This window comes from Leptosomus discolor, chromosome 6 (assembly GCF_034619465.1).
Source record: "Leptosomus discolor isolate bLepDis1 chromosome 6, bLepDis1.hap2, whole genome shotgun sequence".
Classification (NCBI taxonomy): domain Eukaryota; kingdom Metazoa; phylum Chordata; class Aves; order Leptosomiformes; family Leptosomidae; genus Leptosomus; species Leptosomus discolor.
The window spans coordinates 13,500,212-13,523,510 of NC_141396.1; the positions used below are offsets into that span (position 1 = coordinate 13,500,212).

General features: G+C 41.7%; 1 protein-coding gene across 1 annotated transcript in view; it reads right to left on the bottom strand.

Moving 5' to 3' along the window:
• Positions 1 to 23,299, bottom strand: part of SORCS3 (sortilin related VPS10 domain containing receptor 3) — a 304,754-nt gene that overhangs the window by 184,387 nt on the left and 97,068 nt on the right. Inside the window, exon 2 of the mRNA XM_086466346.1 lies at positions 21,413 to 21,480. Coding sequence (XP_086322472.1) covers positions 21,413 to 21,480 — 68 coding nt within the window. The remainder of the gene's footprint in view (positions 1 to 21,412; positions 21,481 to 23,299) is intronic.

The window sequence follows — 23,299 nt, forward strand, 5'->3', positions numbered from 1 at the left end:
CCATTCTCTGCAGAGCAATTTGTCAAACTGGCCTCTCATTTGGGCCCTCCCTTAGCATACAGTATCAGACACACCAGCTCCAGAGCTCACTTACAGGCCACAGCAATCAGCTACAGACACCGCAGCATCATTTCTATTATTTTAACCAAGCGAATGGAAGTGAAGCACATCTCACTATTTGCTTCATTAAAAAAAAAAAAAACCAAAACAACCCACACACACAACTCTGATGGAATAAAGTCATGTTTGCAGAACGTAAACAGAGATTTCATAGCACCGTCTTCATTTTTATCACATCAGATAGCTCTTTCTTTCTAAAGGGAACTCTGAGGAAGGATAACTAAAGGTTGTTAAGACTTGCTGCAGCTTTGGATTTATGATGGCAAACCATTTTTTTCCTAAACTACTTGCAACAAACGTTGCTAGGCAGAAAAAGCCAATAGAAAGACTTGTAAATGGTCTACTGAGAGGCAGAAATGTAGAAGGCGACTAGCGCTGAAATGACTAGATGAGGTTTTAATTTTAAAACCCTATAAACAACATAATGGCAGGGAAACAAAGACAGCTTTTTCTCCTTAATGTATGGGGATCTGCAATCCAATACAATTATAAACTATGCCTTATTTTGTGCAGTGTGCATCCTACCACTGCACCTGAAAATACATTAGAGAAGTAATATAGTTGCAAAGATAACATAAAATATCCTAGCCCATGAAGATAAATTAAAATATCTGTACAAAGGGCAGAGAGCTATTTTCAGGTAACTAATAACATAAGGAAACACAAGCCCATTGTTCCAAAATGCAGAGCCACTTTTTTTGTGCCAGAACTGTCAGACCAGCCATGACCATGCCTTTGTAAAATAGTATTTTGGTTCCTGCTGTAGAAGAGCTGCATGCTTTATCTGTACTCCTCTGATCTTTTATACCCACAGCAAATAAAATCCTTCAACATGAATCTACTGTTCACCATCTCCTATTTCAGTCCCTAACTGAGGAACAAAGCCATGTAATTTGCACATTTTGATTTTGTTCTCCTTGAGCCAGGAGGAATTTTTGCAGGAAAAGCAATCAAAGAAGGAGCTGGGCACCTCACCCAATTTTCATGAGCAGTACAGTGCCTTTAACCCTACAGCTGCCCCTATCCCTGCTAAGGCAGATGAGATCTTTATCTTCAGTGCAAGATCCAGTGTCCTGAGCACCTGCCATTCAATAAGTATCTTCATTCCTAGCTGGTGATGAGGAGTTGGGGTCACTCAGCACTATTTGCAGTTTGATAACAGCTCCCAGGTGATGTGAAGCCTGATGAAGGCTCCACTGTTTGCAGACGCACCCACATAGTAGAGAGGCCAGCAGGAACCACAGTAGTAACAACAGATGCATCTATGCCAACTGGTGCAGGTGAACCTTGGCTCCTCTGTTCACACTTGGGGCTGGTTGCAGCCAAGGTACCTTCAAGATGGAAGCTTAATAAGCTATTTTACAGCAGCACTGAGCTCAAGTAAAGATTATTCTCTCCCTCAGGCACCAGCCAGCTCCATGCAGCCCCAAGGAGCTTGAGTCTGTCTGCACCTACCCAGGGAGACACTCATCAACCACAAAGCCTTTGACAGAGTTGAAAAGGAAGCAAAACCTTCTCAATCCTCAGTCCTGAGAAGGAAAACTCCCTGCTTTCAAGGGTCTTTTCAAGACCAAAAAAAGCAGCCCAGGAAAAAGAAAAAATAAAAGATCCACATGAATGAGCCAGTGCTTTATTTCATCCCCCTGAATTTTATGCTCTCGGCTTTTTGCACATAATTATAATGCCATGAAAGGGAAAGTGAGGAACAAAAGAGCTGCAAGGCTTGGTTTTCATCATCAAGGAATCATGGCTGCAAGTTGAAATTTCGCAGGTGCTGAGGCTCTCAGACATGTAGCAAGGCAGCCTGTCTTTCAGCATCATTGAATTTGGCCAACTCAGCCCAGAGTCCATTTGCTGCAGCACCAAAAATGAAATGTAGTTCTAGCAGCAATGCAAATCAGATCACATAATTGAAGGACTATAAGTATTAGAAAAGACTGAATATGTTTCCAGCCAACAAGCAATACTTCAAACTACACTGTGGACTCAATGTAGAAATTATTGAGTAAAATTCTCTGGCCTGCACTACATGACTAGATTATTATCATTATTCTCTACACTTTAAATTTATGGATGTGAGGATGTGCAGAGCTGCAGTTCTATGAAGAGCACCCTCTTGAGATTTCTCTTCCCACATTATGAATAGGAACATCAGAATTTTGAGGATATTAGATTTGGTGCCATGCAAGAGAAGATCCATGAAAGAGTGGAAAAACTTGCTGCCTTACAAAAGGCTTCTGGTGTTTAATCAGGGTGTGAGTACCTGCTTGGGGAAGTAGAGAGCCTTTCCACGCGGTCCACAAAAGTACAACAAGAGCCAAAACCTGATAAAGTAAGGTTAGACGAGTATGGGTAAAAGGGTATTTTGTTCTGTTTTGGGTGTTGGGTTTTTTTCAACTAGGAAGGCCAATTGTTCCAGGCAGACTGTACTAAGGGCTGAAATAAATTCTTTATCACTGCTAATTTTTCAACAAAAATAAGATGTTTTCCCCAAGAGTTTTGCTCTTGATCAAGCAGTTACTAGTCTGAGGAATTAATCTCTGCTTGGTATCTGTGACAAGTGATTTTCTTCTCCATCATCTTGCACAGTGTCTGAGCACAGTACTCCTCCTGCCCTTATAATCTAGGAATTGTTTGAATAGTTACACATCAACGAGACACCAGTGACACAGTTATTACTTCACGGTTTATCCACATAGCTGCTTCTAGACAAACTTTTTATTTAGGATTACCTAGTATTTTCAAAAAGTATCTGCTCTGAGGAAGACTCAGAAGATTCAAAAGATTCCTTCGCTAACGTTTATTTTACCATGATACTATCCCACGCTGCATGCAACTAATTAATCACTTAATATTTTTACTCCATGAAGCAGGGTGACTACTGGAAAGCAAAACAACAGTCTATTCCAGTGAACCAGGTCATACAAGGATTCTTTTTAGTATGATCCATCCTACTCTAGCACCATGAGCTAAAGAAAAATCACTACCAAGGTGTTCTTGACTGCATTCATAATTTCCCTAGTACTATGTCTAAAAACCTTTCATTCTCTAGCTTTACAAACACAACAGCATTTTGGTTTAATCACCTATTTTTCCACATTTTCATGCTTCTTTAAGAAAGAAATGCTGGATTCAGAGCTGCTCAAGATCACCCACATGTCAAACACATATTTTTACTCTTCCACCCACCATTGAGCGAGCACATCACTGGCTTGAACACAGCTGCTCTGATACCATTTGCATGTTTCTATCATCGCTCTATCATCAGCCAGCTGGTTTTTGCCCTCTATGGTCTCCATTGTGTAATTAGTTGGAGAAGAGGTCAAAGACGTGAGATCACAATTTTTAATGCTCTCAAGCCATCAGACCCATGCAACCTATCAAACTGCACACCTGCAGTGCAGTATTTCGCTTGTTGATGGGATCTAAATTGGAACTAATGCATTGCAGAGAGCATGGCCTCAGTCTCAAGTTAACACATGTTATTGCACATTGTCTAATTTTCACGCTAGCTTCACTATCCTGTTTACATAATATTCTAATGGGGACATTTCAAGACAAGGTAAGATGGGTCACAAGATGCAAAAATGTGCTGAATGCACTCAAGTAAAAATTATTCAACCTTTTGGCTCCTTCCATAGTCAGCTTCTAATATGAAGCCTGTTGTGCTGCTCTTCCCAAGGGATATGAGTCAGAGGCTCTCCTATCACTGGACTGTAGAAACAGGGTTAAGAAAAAGCCTTCACTGTTCTCCCTCCCAAAGGTAAGACTAAGGATGGAATGAGACATCTACCTCAGAAGGCTGTCTAGCATGTACCTAAAGTCTTTTAAAGTTGAGAGTTCCCACCTTCTCAAGCAATCCATGCTTAGCTTTACAGAGGCTTTTCCTAAAACCTGCCTCTGCACTGCTACAAATTACTCAGTAACTGGACAATAGATATTGGGAGGGCAGGGGGAGGGAAATGGTTGTGTTGCATATACTTACAGATCTGTTGTAAGAACAAAACATCTAACTGTTTTTTCCTTACCTGAGTTACTGTAGCCTGGCACTTCTTTCCTAAAATTAGGTTCACTTACAGATGTTACCACAGTATTTGTTGCCGTATCAAGGCACACTTCATAGGTGATGTCATTTACTACTAGAGGAGACATCATTTGTCACCTAGCAGAATGCCAAAGCTATCTATCAGTTCCGAATCTCGAGTCACACACATTCCTTAAAGAGTGTCTATCACCTCCAGAAGACACCACACAGGTTATGCATTACTGGAGGTGTAGCACAGCATCTGCACCCAGAAGCCAGAGCTCTGCCTTGGCACCCAGCCCAAGCAGTACTCTTACCAGCTTCTCCTGAGGCACAGATTTCCACAGGACTGCCCCAAGGTTTGCTCAGGGGAGTTTCTCAGGCTAAGTACCTCATACTTGAAGACATGTTTCCCTTCATTACTTTTACAACGCCTGACACAAAGTCTGGAAAAGTGCCTGGAAATACTCTGACTTCCTTAGAATCATAGAATAGTTCGGGTTGGAAGGAACTTTTAAAGGTCATCTAGTCAAGCTCCCCGAATTCGGATCCTACATTAGTGACCTATGTCTAAATAGGTTCCTCTACATATTTCCTCTCTCCAGGTTAAAGAATCATTGTACAATAACTAGCCATGCCCAAATTCTTCACATTTCTTCTACTAAGTTTCCTTTACTCTTGCAGCTTAAGTAAACCTTAGCCCTCAACATCAATGAATTATTGAGCGCTAATCCTTAAAGTATGTACGCATAGCAATAACCTGCAAGCCTTTTCCTGATACGCGGGCACAATTTTACAGATAAATTTAAGAGCAGGCAGGGAAATTTTAAGGCTCTGGATGGCTTGTGCTTGCACTCACTTTCTACTACTTCTGGAATCAGATGTAAGGGAAACTAGTTTTTAAACAAAGCCCTTTGCATTGGGCTAATTTTTTGCAAAAGCTGGAGACAGTGTTGACCTTCTGACGTGTTTTTTCTTATGCCTACTCCCCCAAGAGCCCTTGCAGATTTTTGCCAAGAGCAAAGGCAAAAGTTCAGACATTCAGAAAGAAATCAAGGTTCTTTTGACTTCAGTCAGTCCTGAAGTGTATTCTTAGATTTCTGTTGCACAGAAACAAAAAGGTTTTTGGGAAGCATCCATCCCGTAAGATTCTAACCAGATTTATTTCTGGATTGTTTGTCCACAATGAAAAGTTCCAGAGAAAAACAGCTGAAGAGAGGAAGGTTAAAAAAGCACTCTAAAATAATCACAACAATACATTTTTCCTCATACTAATTAGGCAGAGGCCCTGGGCCAAATTCCAAAGAGGAACCAAGCACAACCCACATTTTTCCTGGCCCTTTCACCTACACAAGTTTTTTTACTCTCGCAGCATCCCGAACTCCCCTTACATTCCAACATGTCATTGATGATGAATCCATTCTATCCAAGTGTATGCACTTCCCTGAGAATTTGCACACATTGCAGACCTTATCTTAAACAGTCAAAAGAGAATTACAGGAGCAAAGCAACAAAGAGCACAGATCAACACATCTGCCCTGAGCACCTCCACTCCACACATTCGTTTTCGATACAGAGATCTGAAAATCTCCTTCACACACTAGATTGTAGCCACCATTTTTGCTTGCATGGGCCACACATCACTGCACACCTTCCTGACCAGGCACCAACAACAGATGGTTTCAGAAGAGATGCATGTGCTGGCCACAATCAATTTGAGAAGAGCAAAACAGTGGCTAGAAAACTACAGCCATTCTATGCAGCAGTCAGGCCTCCTCCCTCTGCACTCTAAGCCAGCCCAACAAAGGCTCCGCACCTCTAAGTTTCTCAGAGTGCGCAAAGCAGTCATAACATTTAGATTAATGAGATTAAGATCACTTTATGCAACACTTCTAAAGGGAAATCCCATGCCTCCCCATCTTGTTTGCAACCTCTTTACCTCCATAACTAATCACATGAAGAAAAAGAAAAACAAGGAAAAAAATACCTTACACTCCAGCTGTCTTTTGGAAAGCTTGTAAGTCATCACATTAGCTGAAATTCATTGAAGCCATTAAACCCATTTTTCCCCAAAGTCAGTGCTCTCCCTGAATATCCCTACTGGCAAGGAGAGACAGGTAGGACCTATTTATGCCTCTGTTTGAAGGTGAGTCTATACTATCTGATTTCTAATTCAGATCAATCTGTCACAATCAGGTACACAACACTGGTCCCTCAAACCACATGTTCCCAGCAGCCAGATCACGGTGGTGTTGTCAAATTCCCTCCCTCCACTCACAAAGGCACCTTATGCTAACTTTAGAGCAGCACTTTCTGAGATCAATGATAATTGACTGATTAAGTATGCCTAATGCTGCCAGAATGTGAGCTGATTGTGTAATGGTGCTAATTAGTAACTGCCAGAGCTCATTCCAATTATTAACCTTTATGAATGTCACTTTTAAAGATAAGAGTTTGCAACACAGCCTACTGCAGCATTTGTAATGGTTTTTGTCACACAGGATGAGAGGGAACACAATGAACAATGAAGCCAAGATAAAGGTAGCACAAGAAAGAAGCCCTAGGAATAAAGGATTTTACCCTTGCTTCCCGCAAGTGATATTAAGACTTCAAGAGTAGAAAGGTGGAACATCCTTGCTGAAGAATGAGAACCCACTTTTCCACAAGAACTAAGCTATTCAGCAATATCATTGCCAAGCATGCCTCAAAAGCTTCCTAGCAGTGCAAGTACCAAATAAACTGTCTTATTTGCCAAGTGGGCATTCTTGCAAAGTGCCATGTCCAGTGACACTCTGGAAGCGGAGTGCCATGAGAAGAACAACTTTGCTGTTGCATACCAAGGAAAAGCACTGTTCCCATGTCTGCACAGGTACAACTCTGTTTCTTCTGATGTTATCAATATAACATATGTTACGTTAGAGGACATTTCGTGATGAACCACAGTCACCACTCTGCTTGGCTCAGACATAGCTAAACAACTAAGCCAGACCACAGCCTACTTAACTTCACCCTCATGTGTCCCCCAAACAAACGACATGCACTGTCACTATACAAAATGAGCACTTCCAAAGAGGAAATACGGGCTATTTATACATCTCCCACCACACAACAGGGCCATGTGCTATTAGATATCCAGACTTGTGCTCATCACCATTAAAATTCCACAGGACAAGATACAAATTTTTCAGGTGGTGTGACTAACACCCATTACCCCCACTACGATGAGGCAGCATTGGTGCAGACCAACCCCCAAGTCCTCAGAGAGTGAGATGATCCACCACAGCCTCCTCTGCCATGTGCTCTTCCAGAAAAAAAAAAAAAAACAAAAAACAAAAAACAACAAAGCTTGTCTTGCTTGTATTGTACAAAATAGAAAACGCACACTTGTTGGTACAAAGCTAGATGTGCTGTGTTAACTCTGTATTCCTCATAGACATCCCTTTTACCTTTATCGGTTACAGATAATAGAACCAATGGGATTTTAATCTTCCATGGGACATTTATTCTCCACTCTGCTAGAGGCACACTGAATGATGTCCCATGGTCTGCTGCTTGCTCTGTAGCTTTAACTACTCCATGGCAGTATAACATTCTATATGAAACCTTACATTTTAACAGATGATCTTACTGCCTTGGTTCTCCTCAGCCACACTTACAGCTGCAAGCAACCCAAAGAAAGGACAAGCCCTCCCACACACTGGCTTTAGAGACCTGTGTCTGGGGCACCTCAAGGTCAACAGCTTGTCTGTGATCCCTGAAGTATTACACAAGACCCACACAGGGATCAGTTTGCTGAAGTCCTCAGAGAACTCGCACATCCCTTGGTGCTGCTGGAAGTTGTGTGATTCTCCTGTTAAGACACCAGGCCCTGTGACCCATTCCCTGTGTGCAGACTACTCTTCCCCATGCTGTTCCTGACTTCTGCTCTGAACCTGCTGCTTGCTCTTCCCCCTCCAGGACTAATAATCAACAACCAGGCTTCCTTCTTAAATCAAATCACTATTACAGTTTTTAACATTTCTGAGAAAGAGATGCAAGAAGATCAACACTAAGTGCATTTCTCTTTCCACGGGGCTGATTGCTCCTTGTAAGCTTCAGACCCCCATAAGGCCTGAACCCACATCCCAGTGATGGGTTGCTCTTCCTTTCTGTGTACCTCTCCCCAAGTGGCTTTTGAACACCCCAAGGCTTGTACAAACTGGTAATTACAGATGGTACTAGTCCCAGCTTATTACTTGCCTGCCCCACTCCCCTGCACAGCACAGTGTATGAACTTACACCCCAAGGTATGCGAGTCCATGCTGAGACCCTGGGCTGTGAAGGTGCACACATCCATTCAGCCCAGCTAACTCTGCTATGAAGCCCTGCACTCCTGGCAGTAGTTACAGATAACTGGAGACAGTTGCATCAAATGCACCAGAACTCACTCAGGAGGGTTCACAGTGCACCTCTCACCCCTGGGCAAAACTACTACCTGACTTTGGGGTAAGGCTTGGCAGTAATGGTTTTATTTACAGCCCAGCCATCTTCCTGTAACTAGCCTCCTATTACCATCTTCCTCACAGATCCTCTGAGCTAGACTACAAGATCCATAAGAGACAATGTAACCGTCCTGTTACAGATGTCATACAACATTCTTAGATTTATCATGGGGTTATGTCCCTCAACTACTCTGATACAGCACCACATTTGCATCCCTGACCAGACTTGTAGGATGCTGATTGCCCAGCTCCTGCAGATAGCCTGCTGCTAAATTCAGGCACCTGGACAGCAAGCTTCAGGGATAACTGGATATTTGCAACTACTAATATTTATGGAGGCAATTCTCTCTAAAGTAACTGGCCATTAAAGACCCAGAAACAAGCCCTAATAATCTGGTTATAGAATGGCCTCACTAACCTTTTACAGTTTTTATTCAGAGGCAGAAATCCTACATGCACTAAAAATCCTAAAAATGCACTAGCTTCCCATGATCTAGTAGTTTACAGGAGCTTTCATTTTTACTTGGTCAGGCATATACTGTAAAAGAATGGGTTGACAGATTTTACAGATGAAGAACATGTGGTAAGTAAATAAATCAAAGGCTGCCTTCCAGGCTGGAGGAATGTAGCCCTTTGTAAATATTGTTTGGAGAGCTGACCACTTGATAATGGGCACTTATTAACTTCATTAGAAGCCTAATGAATGCACCACAGAGATAATGAGACAGACCAGACTGAAAGATGGAGGGATTTCTTGCACATTTTTTAACAATGTTTCTCCATCCTTCAGATTATTTATAGCCATTATAAAATGGCAGTGCATTTGGTGAAAAAAAAAAAAACAAACAACAACAAACCCACAACATAAAACACCAATATAAACAGACACAACCCATGCTAAAGTACTAAATTGTACCAGCCACTGTACAAACTATCAAAGATTTATGTGGCTTGGTCCCAAGCCTAATTGGAAAGAAAACAAAAGTCGAGGGAGAGGGGAAAAGAAAGGAAAAGAACAGCTCACTCAGAAAAACAAATCATGTAAGCCCATGTAAAGCCTAGATTCAGCGTGGATAGGGGAACCTCATCCCTCAGCAAGCCATGATATGGCACCAACACAGAAACTGTTCAGTGCAAGAACCTCCTGGCTCCTGATCCAGATCTGACTGCCTGGAGAGTAAGTGGCAATGCCTATCTCTAACTGATCAGAGGCCAGAAGACTTTGAGCCACAGAGAAAAGTTTCTGCATGTAACAAACCTTGACAGATATTTTTTGCTTCTAGGAACTCATCTAGACCTACCTGAACCCACAGGAACTTTACCTACCAAAACATGCTCCAGCAAGGAGATCCACATATCAACAACATGTTGTTCTAAGAACCAAATTATTCTACTAGTTCTGAACCTTTGTCCAACGCTCCTTTATTCTTCACAGAACCACAGAATGGTTGAGGTTGAAAGGGACCTATGGAGCTCTTCTGGTCCAACCTCCTACTCAAGGAGGGCCACCTAGAGCTGATTACCCAGGACCAGTCCAGATGGCTTTTAACTATGTCCAAGAATGGAAACTCCACAGCCTCCCTGGGCAAGCTATGCCACTGCTCTGTTACCTACACAGTAAAAAAGGTTTTCTTATATTCAGAGGCAGCCTCCTAAGTTCCAGTTTGTGCCCATTCACTGTCTCTTGTCCTGCCACTGGGCACCACTGAAAAGAGCCTGGCTCCATCTTCTTTGCATCCTCCCTTCAGGTATTTGCACACATTGATGAGATCCACCATCACCCTCTCCAAGTCTTCTCTTCTCCAGGCTACAGTACCAGCTCTCTCAGCCTTTTGTCATATGAGAGATGCTCCACCCACTTGCTTTACTGGACACCCTATACACACCACAACTTTGTAAGATTTTTACCATATTCTTTTCTGGGCATCTCTTTTCAGGCTTCCCAAATCCTACTAAATTAGATCTAGTATGAAAGTTCTTATGTAATTTATTACAAAAGTTCTATTTTGCAATCATCTATTTGAGTATTTATAAGTGAATTTAATGTGTGGTTTTCATTAATATTGGCACATATCCGCATTGAATGCATCCACTACTAATCTGTGCCAACAAAACTTCTCTGCACAGTAAAGAGTGATTGGAAAAAGACATTAGTAAGGCCAAAACAAATTCATCTTTAAGTGTGGCTTCCTGAAAAAAGTTTTTCAGTCGGCATCCAAATCTAATTAGAATGTAAGATGAGATAACTCAACAAAAGGAGCAACTCTCTAATGAGAGCAAGGGAATTGTGGCTCCAAATGATAAAGAAGAGATGGAATAGCCAATTCCTGTTAACAGATGCAGCTCTGCTGATGCAGCAACAGTCACAACACCCACAGGATCTGCAACAGCAGGTTCTTGGCTAGAAACTCCCACCTGAATGCTGCCTTGCTACTTTTCTAAACACGTAGGCAAAGCACAACAAGCACACTTTACCTGTGATCCCTGACAAGATGACTTCATAGAGACTGTAATGCTTCAAAAATACATTCACTTTTGGCAAAGCTTCCCCTGACATTCTCCACCAAAGTCCCAGGACTAAATGCCTAGAAACATGAGTTCAAAATTAAATTCTGCTGAGATGAGATGTCTACCTTCTTGAGGAGCTCACAAGCAAAGAAATTCATTAACAGGGACAGAAAAGCTATATTAAATATAACATATAAGCTGCAAATGCAGGGACAAGCATACCCTTCCAGCTCCCTAACATACTATATTTTTTTTTTACCCACAACAAATTTCATTAAATCACACTGAGATCCTCGTGATTGCACCAACACCAGAAACATGTTTTGGCATTAAATTCCTAAATTTCCCACTCCATCATCTAGTTTTCTGGAATAGAAAGACTAGAGATCTGGACAGGTTTACGTTTCCATTGTCAAGATGATCAAGCACAGCTGTGTGCCTGAAAGAACTGGCTGGAAAATTAAATTAGGTCAAAGACAGTCTGGTTTGTTGTTTGTGGTTTTGTTGTGGTTTTTTGTCATGTTTTGTTTTTTTTTAAATACACTTTCAAAGTATGCTTTTAGTCCAATAAAATAGCTTTACTAAGAAAATGTGATAGCATCCAAGATAGCCACCAGTTCGGCAATCGATAGAGGATCTAACTGTGGTGCAGATGACCCAAATCACTTGGTTGGGCAAGACAGCCACAGTAGGTCAGATCAAAAATCTGTATTACCTGCTGAAGTGCCACAGAATATTCTGGGGAAAGCAAAAGGAAGAGATAAAAGAGAGCATGACTGTTCCTATGGTCTCTCACGCAGCTCTCTACTTCAAGATCTCCAAATCCCAAAACCACTAAAATACTGTAGCGTATCATGTCCCCAGCACAATCCCAGCTATTCCATTAGAATACCTAAAGCATGAATAGCTCATTGCTGAAGAACAGATAAAAAATGGATGACATTTCTGCAACACTGATCCAAAAGCTGTAGATCTGTCTGTTCTTTGAATATCATATCATAAAACAATTAATGTAAGCCACAGGCTACTGCCACACTATCACGTTTAACAGCCACCAGTAGAAATATCCTCCATTAATTCACTGAATCTCTTTTTGAAATCCATTTATGCTTTTATTATTTCTGCCTCACAACATCCTGTAGCAATGAGTTACACAATTTAATTACTTGCAGAATAAAAAAGCACTTCCCTTCATACTTATATGGAGCAAGGGCTTGAACTTGAATCTTCCACACATAAGATTAGTGTCAGTCTCTCCCTGGAGGATTCTGTCTCGCCTGTTGGAGGTCTTTTGCAGAGTATAAGTTCAACAGTTACGAGAGAGAGAAGAAAAGAAAGATTGCTAGGGCTCTTACTTGAAACTCGGAAAATTAAAACAAAAACACAGCTCATTTTTACCCTCTCTACATTTTATCTGGAGTTCCACCTTTGTCCTAAAAACATTCCCTCAAAACATTTGGAATTTGATAATTTGCCTTTTCTCCTTGCCTCCCTATCTCCAGCCAGAAAACAGAATGTATCCAAAATTTCCCAGGCCTACTTATTAACAGGAACATCCCAATAACCCAGTTATCTGTATTGAATCTGAGACTATGGAGTTAATTTTCCCTTTAGCAGCTCTCACCATGTTGTGCTTTGTAGTGGTAGCTAGAAAGATGTTGATAACATACAGTGTTTTAACTGCTCCTGAGAAGGGCTCACACAGCATCAACCCCAATTCCCCATCCCTCTGTGCCGCTCAGGGGGAAGGAGGAGAGAAATCTGGAACAAAGTTAAGCCCAGGAAAAAGGAAGCGGCGGGGGAAGTGTTTTTAAGATTTGGTTTTATTTCTCATTACCCTTCTCTGATTTGATTGGTAATAGATTAAATTATTCCCTAAGTTAAGTCTGTTTTGCCTGTGATGGTAATTGGTGAGTGATCTCCCTGTCCTTATCTCGACCCACAGGACTTTCATCATATTTTCTCTCCTGTACCCAGACAAGAAGCGGTAGTGATAGAGCAGCTTTGGTGAGCATCCAGCATCCAGCCAGGGTCAACCCACCACAGATCAAAACTGATACACAATCACATGACCTTTCTAGACCTATTTAACAAACACATTCCTCACACAAATGTATCTGCAGTATCCGTCATTAATGACCAGTCCAATCCTCACCAAGCCACACGTTTGAAGGTCAACAACTTCAGCAAAGCAGCCCCACTTTCAGGCTGCAAAAGATCTGTGAATGAAGCACAGAGCCCACACAGTGAAGCACATGTTGAGCAGTGAGTTACAGGCATATGTAAATGTGAACCTCTGTGCTGCCACCATGCAACACCCTCACCAAACAAATCAAGATTCTGGGGCAGAACACAAAGACAAGTCTTGCCTCTATCTTCAGAGAATCACAGAGATGAATAAAACTCTGAATATGGGTAATATTTTTAATTAGCAGCCTAGCTAAAACACTATTACAATCTGCAGTTCTGTTTTTATTAATTCTCTCCAATTCAGCAGGAATTCCACCAAGGAATAGGGATGAGCAGATGCAGGGGGAAGCACATTAATAAATCATAAGTGTCACTAAAATTTGTAAACTAATATCTTCTGGGAAGTCTTGGCAATTAGCCTCAGAGCTTTCTTGGCAAACAAAAAATTAATAAATCCAAAAGGTCTCCTGTCTGATGATATCCCCACCCCCACAGAAAGGTCATTGATGAAGCAATTAAGAGAGACAACAAATGGACCAGCGAGAAGGGTGGTTCACCAAAGACAAATGAGCTTCATGAAACAAGGACTAAGGCATCTTAATAATCAAAGGTGGGACTTCAATCTACACATCACCCCAAGACACAGACAGAGGCTTTTAGACTCATATTTGCTGGGGTACTGCTTTTCATATGATTTTGCATTGCCCCTCTGTCACCACTGTCTCTGAAGCAACATTAACATGATTGCTTGTTAAAGCAAGGAATCATCAGAAAGTAGAGGTGTGAACCTTACTATTCCCTTGTGGAAAAACCCTGTGCGATATAATAGGCCTAGGGAAGCAACAGGAAAGAGACAAATAGAACTTCTCTCCAGAATTTAGTCATATAATTCTTTATTTCATTCTTTAAGTAAAGAATGAGGTCTTATTTTTATTACTGTTATTGAGTTTACCTAACTCTAAAACATAGCCCTGAATTTAAGATAAGCTTATTAATTTTCATGATTGATTCCCAAAACAAACATTTGAAACAGTTTTAATTCATGTTATCCATTTGTTGCAATGACAGCACCTCCTTTCATTTTGAACTGCAAAGAATGTATGATCTGGACAACACCTGGAACTGTCTGGGACGTTCAAGAAGGGCTAAACCTATGGCTGATTCTATTCCACTCCTTCCATTTCCTTTTTCTTTTTTTTTTTTTTCTTCTTAATTCCCATGGATCTTCACATTCAGCCACACACAGCCCAAGAAATTCCAAATAATCCCTTATGTACATTTCCTGAACTCCACAATAAAAGATTTGTTTAGGTCTTTGGAAAGCTACAACTGGAAGAATAATGAATCACCTCAAACCAGAAATGCATTTTGAACCAGGACATAATTGGTTACTTCAAATGCTTCACTTATATAGTGGGATAAGACAGTCAATGATCATCACCACCTGATAACCAGCAACTTCTAACATTCTTGTCACAGATACACCCCTAAACCAGCAAACATAAGGGGGTGGGCTTAGCTTCCTTGTAACTCCTAACAGTTACAAAAAGAGAACAGAAAAGCCGTTGTATGTATAGCCTTTTGTGAACATTTAGCATCCCTACAGTGTAACTTAATGCAGTGCCATTTACTCATTAATTTCTCTCCTTGCCGATACTCAATAACTATTTTCACCTGTAAAGCTTTCTCTCTCACTCCTGTTTATTAACGAGGACCCACTTTCTGATGTCTGCTGCAACACATGCGCAACTGGACAGAAGCAGATGTCAGGAGCCTCTGCCAAATCTGGTATGTCAGCCCAAGCAAGAGAACAAGACCTGCTCCTCCAAAGTAAGCAGGAATTTGGCCATAAGAGAAGAAACTTTGACTTGGCTCAAGAATGCTGCATTTTTTATTCTTCACACCTAGTGACTACCTAGATTTTGGGGTCAAGGAACTTACTTTATTAAATGGCCACAATCTTCATTTGGCAGCAGCTAGCTCAGGAATGGGCCAACATGCAGCCACTGTGCATCTCCCAAAGAGTTCAAGCATGGCTCCCATGCCAAGATGGCATCTATGACTGACAGCCAGGCTGCACTTAGCCAGGGTGAACTGGATCACCCACTGTGGGGAAAAGACAAATCAGCAAAAATAGCAGAGGTTAAGAACTGCATTATTCTGGGATGCCACTGAAACCCAACACTAATCGCAACTCAGGGTGCTGGGAGTCCTGAGGAACAACTCTCACCTCACACTGCAGTCATCTGCTGCAGTTCCCCATTCCCTTTGTTCTTCAGCAAACATAGTCTGCACCTAGTCAGCCACAAAGATTTTGACAGGTAGCTCCCACAGGCTGAAAAAACTAGGCATTTATATACTCTAACAAACAACAATAGTGGAGATGCCAAACTTTTGAGCACCCTGGTTTTCAAATCCAAGACAGGATGTGCTTGCACACCCAGCTGGCTCCTTCCCTCCATGCCCTGATGGCTGATTGCAGACAGAAGAAATCCTTCTCTTCAGCACAGGATTTCCGCACTTTGCAATGTTGTTAAAAAAATGCCAAATATGATGCAATAATGGTAAGTATTAGTACTTTGAAAACTAGCTCCATTAATTTTATGCCAGAATACAGTCTAAGATGTAAGTTGTCAGCATAAAAGTGAAAAACAATAAATACAACCAAATTTGACAGTACCAAAGGGAGATGTCAGCTAGTCAAGGTGGCTGTCTGGAGTCTGCATTTTAACACAGCAAATTCCAGAAGAAATACAATACTCCATCGCAAAACATGTGGAGCCTGACCAGTACCGAGCAAGAGATTGTGGCACAAACCAGAAGTTGCCATTTTCAGCACCACAATCTAAATAATGCATTGCCACTAGGCCAGAAACACTCTTTTGAGGAAGCTTTGGCTGTGCCATGACTGATTTCAGGTTTAGCTTGTTTCACAGAGGATGACATGGAAATTTGAGTCAGGTTTACTGAACCTTCTGATCCCTACTCACCTATCTCAGAAGCTACTACATTTGAAGCAAGACAACTAAGCCCCAGTTCCCAAAGAAGAGACAGCATTTCACATCCCATTCACCATTTCACACCTATAGAGCAGCCCTATCTGAAACCAGCTCCATGTGCAACACACAAATCTAGGGTACAGAAATCAGCATAGGCTGTGAAACTTTGCAAAGGCAACAAATGCTAGAGGTACATTGAAACATGACAATGGTCTCTGGAGACTGTGGGAGGCTTAAAAGGCAAAGACATAGGAGAAAACAGCATAAAGCCCTTTAGTAATTCAAACAGAACTGAATGAAAGAGCAGTGCAACACACAAGGCAGCTTGCAACCAAGCTGAGAGGTTTTACTCCTCTCAGCTCTAAGCTAGGAGTTGCAGCTGCTGTGTTTTGCAGCTGTGGCTATTAAAAAGCTAAAAGTTGGGGTTTAACTCAACACAGAGGCTAAGACAACAGACTAACCTCTTCAGGCACTGCAGCCATCCAAGTTAAAAAATGCTTGGGGATTTTTGACTGCTGCCATGGAAACATAATTTCTTGGTTAATAAACAAGAAAACAAGATGGAATATATGTAAAAATACCTTAATCAGCATTTTAACCTCTTAAGCAGAGACAGTCAGTGATGGGTTTGAGTATGGGTTAATGCATGGGCCAGCATTATGCACCATCACATAATTTAGCCGGGACCACAGCCAGAGGAGGCGAACTCCAGGGGACCCATCAAAGGTGGATAAAATGGTAGCGGGGACTTAGAGCTGACACATGCAAGTGCTTGCACTTTGTAAGAAAATCTGAACTGCTCCCCACTGCATAATTAGCTGATGTGTTGCAGTCATGGCTATTGCATTGATCATAAATATTGTCCTGCTAACTTGTGCTTCTCCTGTCTGCTGGATCACCCTGTTGTCTCTTTGTCTTCATCCGAGATTGAAAGTTCCCTTGGGACGGAGGCTATCTTTTCAGCTACTGCAAACCAAATAAATATAACTGTTCCTGGATACTAAAAAAGGCAACAGTGGAAAAATTTTTATTCCAGTTATCTTAACAGAAATAACTGCTCAACCCAAACTGGCTGAAACAGTTGAAAACATTTTAAATATTACAATAGCAACTTTAAATTCTTATCCAGAACTTCGTGTTCACATAACCCTATCTCAATACTGTACAGCTTAAACAGGAAACAGGATTCACAACAAGCAAGGAAACATTCACGAGGCTCTTCCTTTGCTTGTAAAACCTGTGAAATCTAAAAGGCCCACAGAGTAAGAAAAGGAGCTTGATAGGTTCCTCTTATTTATTGACAGTCACAACACAAGAAGGAAACAACTGGACAGCAACAAGATTAACTAATGAAAGGACTATCTGCCTACCATACAACCTACAGAACTCCCCATATAATATATCTGAACACAACACACACCTGAAACCAACCCATTTACCACAATCACAATTTCTATGGTCAGATCTGGAAGTGCTATGAACACTCACATTTGAAGAAATAAGCCATTGAATAGACTTTCCCTTCTCTCCTCCTCCTAACAAAATTTGTCTGAGATTTTAAACAGCAAAACAGGCCAAAAAACCTCAAACTCAACCCTTCAACTCTTGGTTGTGAATAGTGCCTTTTAGACACCATATTTTGCATATCTAACCCTCGGACTCTGTTTAACAAATGCCACCTTGGACTACAATTCCTGTGAAGCAGCCTGGCCCCTACGCTTTACAGAGAGAGTTTGTATTTCATGACAGATCACTCCTGTGTGCTTACAGTTCACTACAGGCAATGAAGTTTGATGCAGGGACCCTGGCCTGCAGAGGGTTTGGGAATTCGAGGTACTCCAACAGCACTTCAAATCAAAACCATGTAAGTCTACAAATTAAGAGGGAGAACTGTTTTCCTTTTGTTGATGGAGAATAACTGCTGGCAGAGGGGTGGTGAAATAATTCTACAGAAAGCATATGTTTGATCCTTAATTCAATTTTTACTTAAAGCAGGCGGGATGTAGTGGATTCTCAAGTAGCCAGTTAGATATTTTGCTAGGCAATAAGAACTGACAAAGGGTTTGCATGCCTGAAAAGCTTTACATGCCTGAAAAGCTTAAATAATTTGTACAGTAATATTTGCTGACCTATGAAAAGACATCTCTCCACAAATTCTGATGCCTCACACCATCACAAATACAACCACAATAAAGTAGCTTCCATTCACAGGAGGAAAACCATCACCTTCACTCAACTCAGTGAGAAAAACAAAAATCCAAACCACAACTGACAGGTACCTCTTGTGAACAGGAAGAGATGTGGCATTCACAAGGTGGAGGGATGCAGCTAGGTGGGCGGGTGTGAGCCTGTGTGTCTTTTCCTTGAAGCTGGCTGTTTCAGTAGCAATGGAGGCCTTTTCCATGATTTTTTGGGCCCCAGAAGCACAGATTTGCTTATTAGAGCAACGTCTGTGTTCCTGCATTCAAATGCTGACTAGAATTTCCTCTATCTAAACTCTTATCAGCCTGATATAGGAGCAGCTTCCAACATAACTTTTAATTCTTCTCTCTCCCTCTCTTGCTCCCTTTTTTAATTACATTCAGGATGTTTTCTTATTGATTTACTTGTCTTTGTATTTAGATTCAGGGATTAGAAATTTCTCTTACATGGCAATTCAGTTTTCCATTAAAAGAAGCTTCTCATGCTATAAGCCAGAGGGAACTGAGAAGTTTTTGATGCATGAAGCAGGTGGAGGCAAGATGATATTTGGAGATTGCATTGCACTTTGCTCTATCTTAGCATCCTTTGAAGCACTGTCATGTGATTCATTGCTCTCTGCCACAAAAGCCACTCCTCTCTTGTGGAAGCAACTGTGTTTGGCAGGCATTCAGAATAGATATCACACAGCACTAATGCTCAGATGGGCAGGACTCCTGGTTAGCAGAAAGGATGTGTCATTCCCAGGAAACAGGAAGAGGGGAAAAAAAAATCCTGGACATGTCCAGACCTTCTTCTGATAATTACTTGATAGTTCCATTCAATTTGTGACCCATAAGCTCTGGGGTCTCAAAGTTGGCTTTGAAGGAGTCTACAAAAAGTAACTAAGGACAGCAAACCTATTGCCAGAAGGCTTAAATTCCCTCTGCAAAAACAGATCGTACTTTTGAATTTTCAGGATCTCAAAAATTAAAAGAAAATACTGAAAAGTACCAATTTAAACAATGCAAAGGTTCAGAGGCCTTAATGTGCAAATAGAACAGAAAATCCTGAGAAAAGGATTTCTCCTGGCTTACTGCTTCCACTTAATATTCATTTGCATTTCTACAATGTCCTTTCCAAAGAAACTCACAGCTGCTCTCTAAGTCTCCACACTCCCCTCTGAAGTACAACATGACTTAATCCTGAATTTTCCAAGTTGGAAACTAAGGTTTAGAGCCCCAGAGCTCTACCTACTAGCTCTTATCCTGACCTTTCCTCCCAAACCTTGGAAGAACATCCAAGAGGTTCTGACTTCTTAACATCTCTGAGTCTCTAGGCCCCACACTGGCCCCTATTTCACTGCAGAAAAGATGCAGAAGTGTCCCAGAACACAGTGAAACACAGTCACAAATTAGTGTATTTCCCCAGCTGACCAAGTACTGGATGCCTTTAGTTGTACTGATAATGAACTACATTTCCATCACTCTGGGAAAACTCCAAAAGGGATGCTGCTATTGCCTTTCTGCAGAGCTCAGGTGATGTTGTGAGTTCAGTACCAGGACAGAATTTGCCTGCTTGTTACATTATTTAAGCAGAACAGATTGCTTGGCAATTACATTTAAAGTACAATCAGAGTACCATTTGTACTTGTTAGGTAAAGAGGCAAAAGTTTTTTAAGGCTTTAATACCTTGGAAAGTACCAGGGAAAGTGGAAATGACTGTGTGCTCTCTTATTAGCTGCACAGTTATTTATACTTTTGCAGATTACCATGGTACAGCGCAATTAGGCTTTGGAAGTACTGTTCAAATTGAGAATTTTCAAGAGCTCTACTGAACAATTAACCCTTAAATACATTAACAGAAATAAACCTGCAGCACATGTCCAAAGTCTGCTCCAAACAGGGACTTTTAAATTAACTGGGAAGAAAGAAATACGAGAGGCCATCTGCCAAGAAGCTGCTCACACCCAGAACAATGGCTACAATGCAATGACAGCTCCACCAACTGCACTTTCAGCGGGTTGAGCAATAGCTGCAATACACCAGGTAAATCTGACACAAGGCACTCGGTCTCCCCTAAGCCCTGGCTGCCTTTATTTTTGTCCTTAGGCAAACACACATGGCAGGATGTCTGGAAGAAGAGCAATCCCCAGCAGGTAGAAACGATTGGTGATTTCAGACGTCAAGGAACTGGCCTGATTATAGGGGTCAGTGGGGTATGTTTGTTGGGAGGGAGGGATATTTTATTTATCTATTTATTTTGAATGCACACACACTCTGTCCAGCAGTGTGCTTCCCCAGGCCAGGACACTCCATCTCCCGTGCCAGACTAGGAGCATGGCAGGTACATGACAGCATCCGAGTTCACCCATAGCAGAGAAGACACCAGCGCCTCACTGTGGTGTCTCTTTAGTGGCTACTGTCCTTACAGGCCAAGGCAACACAGATTCACTGCCAAGATGACCATCTCAGCTCACAGGGCTGAAAAACATGGCTAAGATCAGCTAAGACTATATCATGCACTGTGCTATATATCATCTTGGACACTGTTCTAGCAAGCATGTACCATCTATAGAGACTGTTCTCATTGCCAGCTTCACAGCAGAGACTCCGAGGAATTAAGAAACTTGTCTAAGGACACTCAAAGGCACGAATTAAACCAAGATCCTCTGTGTGCTCAGAAAGTGCCCTTACATCAAGAAACCCTCTTGTTTGCAGACCCCACTTCATTAAAGCAATGCATTCTTAATCATACACCCTTTTCCAAAAAAGCAATTCCAGTTATCTCAGATTCCCTCCCACCTCCTCCCCTGATCAACTCTGATACCTCCCTTGCTCAGCCTCCAGTTTTACAAGAGACACAGTGCAATCCCTCCATGCCAGTTGCTGTGATTTCTACAATCCACTTACCTCCACAGTGAGCTCTCTGTAACACTCCCCAAGTTGAAGTCGTAGAGCTTTGTCAGAATGAGAATCACCTAGGGAGAGGGAAGGAAGGGAGGAAGACAAAGGGAAAAGAAAGAGAAAAAAAGTTTTCCTTTAGACTGTATAACAATACACAAGGCATCTGAAAACTCCCAAAGGAGAGCTTATTTATCCATTAAAGTTGCAGTATTATAAGATCAAGTAACTTAAAATAAAAAAGAAAATCATTAGCTTAATGCTTCATGTAACCAGTAACATTTATTTTAATCTCAAAATGTTTTGCATTTGAAATAAAACATGCTAACAGGAATTAATCAAACATTGTGAGTTGCCCTCTCTACAGCTATGGTTATTCAAGGCCAGGGATAGAATCAGATGTGCCATTATTAACTCAACAGCCCAATCAGAAATTACAGTTGACTTTTTCTGTTTCTCAAAGTGCTACCACAAAAATTGCTGACTCTCCGCAGAAAGAGCTGACAAGTTTGTTTATGACGATGCCCATCCAGCAAAACAGTCCATATTGTCCAGAATGAGCTTTGTTGACAAAGAGCATGACATTCAGCTTAGACACTGAGCAAGACAAAACTTCAGCTATATCTTTAGTGCTCAAGAAGAGTTAGAGCCTTCAAGACCCACTGACTAACTTTCTGGTAAGCCATGAACACTCCTGAGTCATGCCCCTGCAAAACTGAAGTAGGAGCAGAGAGGAGCTAAGTAGTACACGGGACACCTCAGATTTCACAGGTAAATGTAGTCTTCATAGTTATCAGCTATTATTGCCCAATGCTCTTCTCTTCCAGAAAGACAGCCATGCAGTCCAATAACTTGTAAGCCTCTGTGCAAGCTCCCAGGCACAGACAGGATGGGAACTTGTGCAGAACAGAGGTTCCTCAGTGCAAGTTAAGAGCATTTGAGCATCTGCTCCTTACTTTTTTAGCATAGCTAATGTCACACAGTTCATTCCCTCTGATTCTACAGGACCAGTCTCAGGAAGAACTCTGGGGCGTCTCTTCCTTTTTTGTTTCAGATAATTTTAACATCTTAGCATTGTTTTCTCCTTGCAGGATTCATGAACAGGCTGGTTCCCTTGCATCTGCTTGGGCTGTGAAAGCATCTAGTGAAATTTTGGGTGTTTTGGAGGGGGGGGGGGGCTGTGCTTTATTAACAGGTACTTCACAGTTTGGCTAAAAGATAGGTCCAAATGAGACATGACCCAAAGGGCTGAGTTCATGAATGTTTTCCTAGGCAACAAGGATCTCTTCTACTACAAAAGCCACATCTCCCTCCCCTCTTTCCCTCTCTTCCTCCCACAGCAGTGGGACCCACCACGCCTTTCATTGGCGTTTCCCAGACCAAAGGTTGCTGGGTGATGAGTTTAAAGCTTTGCAGGAAAATGTAAAAGGATTCATCAGTATCACAACGGATGTAGCAGTCTGTCACTGTCAGGACAGTACTGGGAAGAGACCTGTTCAAATTGTAAGGGACCTTGCTATGTGACTATGCAGTCAGTGCCCAACTTAATGGCTTTAGAATAGATGCTCTGAGCATTCCTCTCTACTGGATTCATTTTTCCTGTCCCCAGTTGCATTTTGTCCCTTTATTTCCCCACACAGAGACCTTTAGGAGGAAGATAAAAGTCAAGCTGATTCCAGCAGGGTGTGAAAAGAAACCTGCCAGGCAGATTTGAGTCAGCATATATGAGCCCATGTCAGCCTAAACCGATGCTGTGCAGTGGGGAAATAAGGACAATACCCTTTTAATCACAATTTAAACCCTGCACACACCTTCCCATATAAAGTGGGAAGAGCCAGCTGCAAGTTGCAGCAACCAAGGTTTGTATACCTCCTCCCCACACACCAGCTGAGGGAA